Raw genomic sequence first — 11,149 nt, forward strand, 5'->3', positions numbered from 1 at the left:
AAATCGAGTAAATCTCAACCGATTTTGCTAGTTTTTGTTTCATTTGAGAGGTAATTGAATACCCAATGGAAAGTTGGCAAAAAATTTTGGGTTTCTAAAATAATGTCGTAAATTGTTGGTTTTATTTGAGAGGTACTTCGTACGGGCTTTCGTAATTGCGCTATGCGCAATTTTAAAAATGAACAGTTTCAGTAAATTTGACAATGCCCAACCTGACTTGCATTTTGGTAACAGACGCATTAGAGGGTTGTAGACGTATTAGGGTTCCGGGCTTATTAGAGCTACGGACGTATTATGGTTGCGGACGAAATAGGATTACGGGTTGTACGGGGCTACGTCGCAGCAAACGCTCCGACTGTTCTGATGCCTTGTTTTTATTGCGGATTCGTCATCTATGAACATAACCGAATGCTTTGCCCTTACTGTCTGCTTCCAATTCGACGTGTTACAAACGGCATATTAATCTTATAAGCCCCCAGTACTTCGTACGGGGCTAAAAATGTCCGTCCGTCCGTCCGTCCGTCCGTCCATCCGTCCGTCCGTCCGTCCGTCTGTGACCCCTCTAGCTTGAGCAAATCACAACCTTTTTTCAAAATTCTTTTTTTCACCGATTGGTATCGACAAAAGTAAGGTCAAGTTCGAAAATGGGCATGGTAGGGTCGGCCCCTCCAGAGCTAGGGCCCTATAGGTGTTTTTCAGTCTTTCGACGATATCTACCGAAATACGCACGCAATAGCTGCTTGTGATATATCAAATGAAAGGTATTGACGAGTAGAACAAAGTTGCTGAACATTGTTTTTGGGTAAGATGCAACGTGGGCTTGTTGGGAGGGCTCAAAGGTCGTTCCTCGGTCCTAAGTGTTTTTTGCACATAAATCGAGTAAATCTCATCCGATTTTGCTAGATTTAGTTTTTTATGGAAGGTAATTGAACACCGAAAAGAACGTGGCAAAAGAAGTTTCAAATTTGGGCCTTTGGATTAAGGCCGCTACTCGGCCCTAAGTGTTTTTTGCACATAAATCGAGTAAATCTCATCCGATTTTGCTAGATTTAGTTTTTTATGGAAGGTAATTGAACACCGAAAAGAACGTGGCAAAAAAAGTTTCAAATTTGGGCCTTTGGATTAAGGCCGCTACTCGGCCCTAAGTGTTTTTTGCACATAAATCGAGTAAATCTCATTCGATTTTGCTAGATTTGGTTTTTTTTGGAAGGTAATTGAACACCGAAAAGAACGTGGCAAAAAAAGTTTCAAATTTGGGCCTTTGGATTAAGGCCGCTACTCGGCCCTAAGTGTTTTTTGCACATAAATCGAGTAAATCTCATTCGATTTTGCTAGTTTTTGTTTCATTTGAGAGATAATTGAATGTCGAATAGAATGATGGCAAAAAAAGTTTCAAATTTGGGCCCTTGGATTAAGGCCGCTACTCGGCCCTAAGTGTTTTTTGCACATAAATCGAGTAAATCTCATCCGATTTTGCTAGTTTTTGTTTCATTTGAGAGATAATTGAATGCCGAATAGAATGATGGCAAAAAAAGTTTCAAATTTGGTCCCTTGGACTAAGGCCGCTACTCGGCCCAAAGTATTTTTTGCACATAAATCGAGTAAATCTCATCCGATTTTGCTAGTTTTTGTTTCATTTGAGAGGTAATTGAATACCCAATGGAAGGTTGGCAAAAAATTTTGGGTTTCTAAAATAATGTCGTAAATTGTTGGTTTCATTTGAGAGGTACTTCGTACGGGCTTTCGTAATTGCGCTATGCGCAATTTTAAAAATGAACACTTTCAGTAAATTGGACCGTGCCCAACTTGACTTGCATTTTGGTAACAGACGCATTAGAGGGTTGTCGGCGTATTAGGGTTCCGGGCGTATTACGGCTACGGACGTATTATGGTTACGGACGAAATAGGATTATGGGTCGTACGGGGCTAAGTCGCAGCAAACGCTCCGACTGTTCTGATGCCTTGTTTTTATTGCAGATTCGTCATCTATTAACATAACCAAATGCTTTGCCCTTACTGTCTGCTTCCGATTCGACGTGTTACAAACGGCATATTAATCTTATAAGCCGCCAGTACTTTGTACTGGGCTAAAAATGTCCGTCCGTCCGTGTGTGACCCTTTTAGCTGGAGTATATCAGAAGAAGAAGACGAAAGAATGTCATTTTTTGCCTCTGTTAATCATGTTTAATGCCGCTAGTGATTGAATAAATTATTTTGAAGTGTTAATAAAGTTGAGCTGCGTGCCAAACCATTGAAGTGCATTTAGAAACTAGTCTGTGAATTGCTGTAAATTGTGTACGAAAAAAGCGATTGTGAACATAACCTTAACGTGTTTTCATTGTACACTGATATGAACCAAATCTGAATCAAACTACGGTGAGTTCCAAGCTTTGAGACAGTTTGCTTTAGATGTTCTTCTTCTTCTTTAAGGTATGACCATAACGAACGAATGCAAAACGATTATAAGAAGGAATTCTTCGTATAATTTCGAACCGAAAGCAAAAATTTTGCAATTGTAATATCAATATTGTAAGCCCAAATCGTAATTTGAATGAATGTTGTATTATCAGAATGCTAGAGGTCTGAGAACCAAAACTGATTGCTTCATTAATTCTGTTCGAGCGGGTGATCATGATGTTATAATTTTGTGTGAGACATGGCTACATCAGCACATCTTGGATGGTGAGATGGTGTACCGGAAAGACCGCGATCCCTTGATTACTGATAAATCGCGTGGGGTGGATGTTTGGTCGCTGTCAAACGCGATATTCGGTCGCGACGTGTTCACGATTGTTGAACCAGAGGATTGGTTGTTGTTTTGCTTACCTCCACGACCAAGAATGAAAAACCAATTTATTTGTTTGTGTTGCCGTGCATTCGACCGGTCCCACCGGTCATCATCAGGCTATTTATTTACAGTTTGATTAGCATTATAAATTGATTTTTCAGGTAAACAAAAAACAAGAACTTACGCTAATGTTTCGATTTAAATGTATAAATATCACACTCAATTGCAATTTGGTTAAACAATTTGGGAAAAATTATTTTCTTATCACTGGTTGTTTGTAAACATTTGGTGGGAATTGATTATGAAGTGTCATTCACTTACACACACATCTGTTGAACCGATTCGTAGGACGGTTCACTTTCCGTTGGAGTTTCATGCAGTGTTGCCATCGAATTGTTATTCCTGTTTCGGACTCTTTTTCCAATCATTTTCTTTTTGACCAAATTGTACACCACCGGAGAAACATGTTTTGCATCCTTTTTGAAATTAACCACAGTGCTTTCGTTAAGGATTATGTGGTTGGCTTCGTGTATCTTAAGGTGTTCACGATTTTGAGCTCGAGCAAGAAGATGTCTGGGTTGCGATTGATCATATCTATGGTGGTAAAACTTTAGTTACCGTCAGATACATTGATTGTAAGAGTGTCATGTCTACATATAAGTCTCATCTTGACAAGATCAGTCAAGTAGTTGTCAATGAGGAGCCAAATTCTAAATTTTTGCTCTACAATCTCGGTGACTCTGTGACGTGGGTTTGTTCGGCGGTAGATGGACATGCCTGTGTTGCGACTGATTTAAAGAATGATGTTGCTCATGCTGTGGTAGAGATGCAATCTTTAGCGAATCTTAATCAGTTCAATTGCGTGAGGAATGAAAGTAATCGATCGCTGGATTTGATTTTGTCTAATGTGGATCCTGAGTGTATCGACGTGAGACGCTCTAGCGCTCCTCTCGTAGTCGAGGACGGTCATCATCCAGCTTTGTCGTTCACGGTTGAAACGTCACCAGTTCGATATGTTAATGAAAAGCGTTCGTGTAAAACAAATTTTTTCAAGGCTGACTACTCGATCTTGAGTTCGAAGCTAGCACTAATCAATTGGGTAAGTCTTTTTTGTTTGCTTAATGTTAACCAGTGCCTCGATGAATTTTATAGGATTCTCAATGAGCTTATTAGTACATTGCCGAAGTCAACGGGCAAGAATAAACGGTTTCCTTGTTGGTATTCTAAGGAACTCATCGCATTGATTGCTAAAAAGTCTAAAGCCAGACTAAAGAAGAAGAGTGGTGAGAGATCTGACATTGACAATTACATAAACTTAAGGCGTTCTGTTAAACAGCTTATAGTGTCACGACGACTATACTAAGAATTCGGAAGATAATTTGAAGACTAACTCGAAATGTTTCTTTTCTTATACAAAGTCAATTAGGAAGACGAACTATGTGCCATCCAATTTGAGTCACGGTAATTCCGGCGTCAATGATAAGAATTCTGCCTGCGATCTGTTTGCACGATTCTTCAATTCAGTTTACCAGGACAGTGGAGTTACCAGTGATGTTTTCGATGATCTTTTGATCAACTGACCACTTCTGAGTAACATCACCATCAGCGAATAGGATGTCAACTCCATTTTGAGCAGTTTCGATTGCAATAAGATAAGTAGTCCTGATAACGTTCCGATGATTTTCTATGTTCGACTCAAGGACACGCTTTCATTGCCTTTATCGATAATCTTTACTAAATCGCTTGCTGAGGGTGTCTTTCCAGATATGTGGAAGCTCAGTTTTGTCTCACCCATTTATAAATCTGGAAAGAAGTGTGACGTCAAGAATTACCGCCCTGTGAGTATAATTTGCGCTAGTGCTAAGATTTTTGAGAAGTTGGTTTTCCGAGTGGTGTTCAACTTCGTGAAATCATCGATCAGCTCGTGTCAACATGGATTCTTCTACGGTCGTTGTGTGCAGACTAACTTGGTTCAACACGAGGTTCAACACATGACAAACAACAGTGGTTGACGTCAGTGCCCCGGCCGAAATGCCGGTTTTGGTTGTGAACAATGAATCACCTGACAGTGATGACAACGCACCAGTACCGGACGCAAATTCGACAATGATCACCGAACGGAAAAAGTTTGCGAGTATGGCGTAAGTGGCAGGTCTATCAGAAAAATTGTCCAAATCTGTCAACCGAATTGTTCCATATCTGAAAATCGCACCAAAACCGGTGGCACAAGTTGGGGAACTTTTCACGGACATGAAACAAAAATTGACGGCTGACCAGCAGTCTTTTGTTATCTATAGAGTGAGATGCAAAAACTGCTCAAAATGGTACATCGGCGAAACGACGTGGTGTCTATGTGACAGATTTGCAACGCATATCTCTGATGTAAAAAACATGGGGAAAAATCCTAGAAAAACAGCGCTGGTCAAACATGTTTTCGACACTGGTCCGAACAACCATCAATTCGACTTCAACGGCAAGGAGATTTTGAAAAAAGTGCGGAAAAAAGGTGTCATGAAAATTCACGAGGCCAACCAGATTATCCTACATGACAACGAAACAGTCAACTTCAAATCAGATGCAGCGCACATTTCTCCAGTCTTCTTCAACATCATAAAAAACAACTCCAAAACTCCGAATGTAAACCCTCCGGCACCAACTTTGTACAGTAACCCACCTGCAACAGATGTTCTGACAAATGTTGACATAGGTCATGTCAACACAAACAACAACAATCAACACAATATTGAACCCAGATATAATCTGCGGCCAAGAAATCGAATTTAATTCAAAATTGTTGTGACATTAGAAGTAACGTAAGTTTAAGAGAAGCTCAGCTTCAACATGTAGAGCCGATTCGTTTATGACCACTTATTGTTTTAGCCATGATTATGGTCGGTAACGACGACCGAATGCAAGGGGAAACAATAAACAAATTTTCGTAAACAAATCGTTTCATTGGTTGTCCACACAAGCAATACAAGATCAAGGAATTGATTGCTTTGAACCAGCTAAACAAACATCCAGTAAAATGACTTTTTTGTGTCATAATGTCATGAATGGTGGACAGGTCGATACAATTTACACTAATTTTTCCAAAGCTTTCGATGTGGTGGATCACAGGCTGTTGATTATGAAATTACGGTCGTTTGGAATTGACGGCACACTGCTAGAATGGTTTAAGTCCTATTTGTCCGACCGCACCGGTCTCAATGTGTGGTATTGGGTGATTCGAGATCATTTTTGATGCATCCAAAGTCGGGAGTACCGCAGGGTTCAGTTTTGGGTCCATTGCTGTTTTTGATGTTCGTGAATGATTTAGTCGATCAACTGAAGAGTAACAGTCTGCAATTAGCGGACGACCTGAAGATTTCCCGTAAGATCGAGTCCATTGATGACTGCATTGAATTACAAAATGATGTTGAAGCCTTGTGCCGCTGCTGCTCTCTCAATAAGATTAACTTAAATGTGAGCAAATGCTCGTTCCTAACGTTTACTCACAGGCCGGTAGAAATGATCTACGACTATGTCATCGCTGGTGCTACAGTTGAAAGAGTCTCGTTAAAAAAGGACTTGGGTGTTGTCTTTGACGAAAAGTTGAGCTTTGGTGAGCACATTGATAAGGTGACTAGAAAGGCATATCAGATGTTAGGCTTTATATTCCGTTCGTGCAAGCGTTTCCGTATACCCGAAAGTCTCGTTTCCTTGTACAAGGCATATGTTCGTAGTCAGGTGGAATACTGCACGGTGTCATGGTCGCCCATTTATCAGAATTCCATTGATAAAATCGAAAGAGTTCAACGAAAGTTTACTCGTATGCTTTACAGGAAGTTCAACTGGAATTATGTCGATTATGCACAACGGCTTGAACGGCTCAAGCTTCTGTTACTGGAATCGAGGCGATTCATTACTGACGAGACCTTTCTCTACAAAGTGGTTAACAATCGGTTCACTGTTGCGCTGGACGATGATGTGGTTTTGTACAATCCGGTTCGTTCGAGTAGACGCGATGCTCCAACTTTTTATCCTTCGATTTATGCTTCGAACATTGAGAATAACGCACCGGTCGTGAGGATGCAATCCACTCACAACGAGTTGTTCAATGACGTAGACATTTTTCGTACACCGTTTAATTCGTTCAAATTTAAAATTAAGAGCAAATACGTAATGTGAATGGGAGACGTTGGCGGACTGTGCATTGTAATTGATTCCGATTTTTCTTTTATTCTGATATAATTTGTAATTTGTTAATTAAACGTTGATTCTGTTATTGGCCGTTGGATCACAACCCTAATTCGCTAATGGGGCCCCAGCTCGCCCATCTTCGAACTTAGCCTTTCTTTTGACACAACCAAACGGGAAAAAAAGAATTATCAAAATTTTTTTTGATTTACTCCAGCTAGAGGGGTCACAGACGGAGGGACGGATTCATCATCTATGAACATAGGCAAATGCTTTGCACTAACCGTCTAATTCTAATTCGACATGTTACAAACGGCATATTAAACCTATAAGCCATGAGTACTTCGTACGGGGCTAAAAATGTCCGTCTGTTTGTTCGTCTGTCTGTGACCCCTCTAGCTTGAGTAAATCACAACCTTTTTTCAAAATTCTTTTTTTTCCCCGATTGTTATCGACATTCAATTTGGAACTAAGAGCATCAACTGGAACAAGAGCATTTTCAGAACCCGACAACAAACAGGAAATGTCAAAAAACGAGGAATTGGAGCCGACGGTTTCGATGGATCTGGATCATCACAATCCAACAGCTGTGGCAGAGATACAACAACCGACAGAAGTGGTTGCCTCTCAGGTAACACCTTAAACAGTATATGTTCTAGCCAAGAAATATCAGACTCTGCACAAAATAATTTGAATGTCTCTTCCAATGCCGCATGTACCAATCGCAAATCGCAATCGCTCATCACTTCGTTTTTCCGGAACTCAACTGCGAGCGAATCAACTGGTCAAGTCATGGTATTGGAGCCATCTAACTCAACGAATCCTGACAATGTAGCTGAACGTATGCACACTACCGATGTACTATAACAACGTCCGTAGTATCGCAAACAAATGAAACATCAGTATGAAAATCGAACTCTGCGTATTCTTGGTGCTCATCTTCATCGAAACCTGGTTAGACAATGGATTATTCTCCAGCGTATATTTTCCTGACAAGTTCAACGTATACCGTTGTGACCGAACAAATCAAGGGTTGCGGCGCTCTGGTGGTGTGGCAATTTTGGTTCATCATTCGTTGAACAGCAGAACTGTAACGATAAATTCGACAATTGGACCGGACGACGCGAGTGAATTTTTGGTCATTGAGATATGCATCAAACCACAACCGTTAATACTGTACGTTTGTTACATGAGTATGTTCGACCCATGCATTGCCGCGATACATTATCATGTGAAAGTCATCGTAGAGAAATATCGCAATCACAAAATAATTGTCCTTGGCGACTTCAATTTGCACGATATCGATTGGTCTCTCGATGACGATGACGAAAACGCCTATATACCATACGCTCCGACCGATCGCAACATCAATGGAAATCGTTCGTGTTATCAAACGGATGCGCTCGACTTCTTGGACAAAATGCTCAGCCTGCCGCTATCACAACTATTGAATTTCCGCAACAACGCATTGAACGTTCTGGATTTGGTTTTCGTGAACGTAACAAGAGACCGATATACTATCATTGAACAAGAACAACAAGACGCCAGACACATTCCGTACGAAGTCATGATGGATTACGACACGAGTTCGTTCAACGTGGAGTATGTGACTGTTTTCCAGTATGCAAGAGGTCATTATGAACGATTGGTGCAACAACTGGCAGCGATCAATTTCCAACACGAATTCCAAATTAGAGATGTCGACGCCGCATATGAATTTTTCGTTCAAACGATGAAATCTCTAATCGAACAAAATGTACCGAAGAAGACCAATTGTCCTGAAATTTCGACGACATGAGCATCGGTGACTTCCTGAAGAAACTCCTACAATTCTCATGTCGTCGAAATTTCAGGACAATAGAAGACCATCAGAAAGTACTTGAGCAAACCCAAATGGTGGTCGGCAGAACTGCAACGATTGAAAAATCGACGGAACAAATTATTCAAACGGAAATCAGAAACGGATGTTGGATCATTGGACGAATATGAAGCAGCTTACAATGAATTCAATAAAGAAAGTGATCGTCGGTCGAATGAACACAATATCAGAGTGCAGGAAAATATCAAGTCGAACCCGGCCGAATTTTGGAAATTCGCTAAACTGAAAGGTGGAACTGAAAAATATCCGGACGTAATGAACTATGGTGACAGAGTCGGTACGTCAACGGAAGAAATAGTCGACATGTTTGCAGACTACTTTGAATCGCTTTATGTGCCGGATGCAGGAAACTGTAACTTCGATGAACGATACATTCCGGTCAATGGTGAAGAGGATTTAAATCTGTCGTTATTTGACATCGAAGCCGCAATTCATTCACTCGATCCGAAGGGCGGTGCTGGTCCCGATGAAATCAAACCGTTTGTCATGAAAGTGTGTGCAACAGCAGTCGCCTGGCCAGTATGGTTGTTGTATGAAAAATCGTTCGACAGTGGCAAAATAGCGACAGCAGCAAAAGTAAATCGAATCGTTGCGGTATTCAAGAAGAAAGGGGCCAAAACTGATGTTAAAACTACAGAGTCATCGCAATTCAAACAATGCTCATGAAAATTCACGATATCGCGGTCAAAAAAGACATCAGCAAGATAATCCAGCCTCAATTGAAAAGCGCACAACATGGGTTCAGAAACAAGAAGTCAGTTGTCACGAACCTGTTAGTCCAGACTACCCTCGCACACCAAGCATTCGAACGAAATTGTCAACTGATGATTATCAGACCGCTTTCGACACGTTGGTTATTACGCTGCTGATCATCAAATTTGCCAGATTCAAAATTGGTAAAAAGACTGCAAGATGGTTGTGGCAATACTTGATCGGCCGTACAAATTTTGTTCAAATTGGAAAGTCAAAGTCCAGATTGTACGAGTCACCATCTGGAGTACCACCTGGCAGCTCACTGGGACCGTTGATGTTCACCGTCTTCATCGATGACTTGGTCGACGTGGTACGATTTGCACATATGCTATTGTTTGCTGATGACATGAAATTGACGTCAATCATATGTGACTTTCAAGATACGCTTAAAATGCAACGATATATCGACAATGTGATAAGCTGGAATGAGACAAATCGTCTTCAATTCAACAACGACAAATGCCACATGTTCATCGCATACCGTAGCGAATCAAGTTTTATCCAAGTCGACTACACAATGGGTAATCACGTCGTCGAAAGAGTTGAAGAAATCACTGATCTTGGCGTTCGTTTCAACAAGTGGTATCATCCTGGTCATCACATAGAACAGATGACGATAAAAGCTCTTAAACACTTTTCAAATGGAAACTTCACAAACACAACGGATACTTTACATGGCATATGTACGATCACGCCTTGAATATGCATCGACTATTTGGAACCCATCTGCACAAGTTTACATTGATGACATCGAATCCATACAGAAACAATTCGTGATTTACTTATTGGAAAGCCGGATCAATGCGACGACTTACAGACTAGCACCGTACGAAGATCGATGTAAACAACTTGGACTGCAAAATTTGGAAAAGCGACGAACAGTAGCGGATGCCACGCTTGCCTTCGACATATTCAAGGGCAACATTATTGACGATATAATTTCATCGAAATTCATACGAAACGAGAGTGTCTACAATCTACGAGATTCTACGCTACAACTGCTGGTTGAACCAAGATTTTCGAGCGTGTACTTATCAAATCAACCTATCGTGAAACTTATCAAACTGATCAATGGACACAAGGCAACAGTGAACGGGTCTGTCAGCAGTAGAGGTGGGTGCCGGCGCCAGCCGCGCCGATCGCCGCCGAAAAAATACATAAAAAAGACGTCGCCGCCGCCGAAACATTAAAATCGGCTAGTTGATTGCGCCGCCGCCGGTAACCGTTTTGATTTTCGGCGCAATTTGCCAATATTTTATAATCAAAACACAAACTAATATTTTGAAAAATGTATTTATGAGTTCTCAACGTTTCTGAATCATTTACTTTTCATGTTTCTTTCCGTATCTGCGCCGAATTTATGCATTCAGACCAATTTTTTGTTATCTCGTCATCGATGGTTTTTGTGTTTTTCTCTGGAAATCTACAGCACATCCATTTTAAGCGTGTATTTTACACATTGTGTGTAATAAAAGTGTACACACACTTGCAGCAAGAAAAAAAAAATGAAAAAAATATCAGAATTTTCATAAAAACGCCGGCTTCCAATC

The 11,149-nt window shown here is 40.7% G+C and overlaps 1 protein-coding gene across 1 annotated transcript in view; it reads left to right on the forward strand.

Annotated features, from left to right (window-relative positions):
• The window catches only part of LOC119079745 (pyridoxine 4-oxidase-like), a 48,693-nt gene extending 37,871 nt beyond the window's left edge, over positions 1 to 10,822 (forward strand). Inside the window, exons 9-10 of the mRNA XM_037187815.1 lie at positions 3,816 to 3,820; positions 10,708 to 10,822. Coding sequence (XP_037043710.1) covers positions 3,816 to 3,820; positions 10,708 to 10,710 — 8 coding nt within the window. The 3' untranslated portion in view covers positions 10,711 to 10,822. The remainder of the gene's footprint in view (positions 1 to 3,815; positions 3,821 to 10,707) is intronic.
• The last annotated feature ends 327 nt before the right edge of the window (positions 10,823 to 11,149 follow it).

The sequence above is a fragment of the Bradysia coprophila genome, unplaced genomic scaffold (genome assembly GCF_014529535.1).
Source record: "Bradysia coprophila strain Holo2 unplaced genomic scaffold, BU_Bcop_v1 contig_333, whole genome shotgun sequence".
Taxonomy (NCBI): Eukaryota; Metazoa; Arthropoda; class Insecta; order Diptera; family Sciaridae; genus Bradysia; species Bradysia coprophila.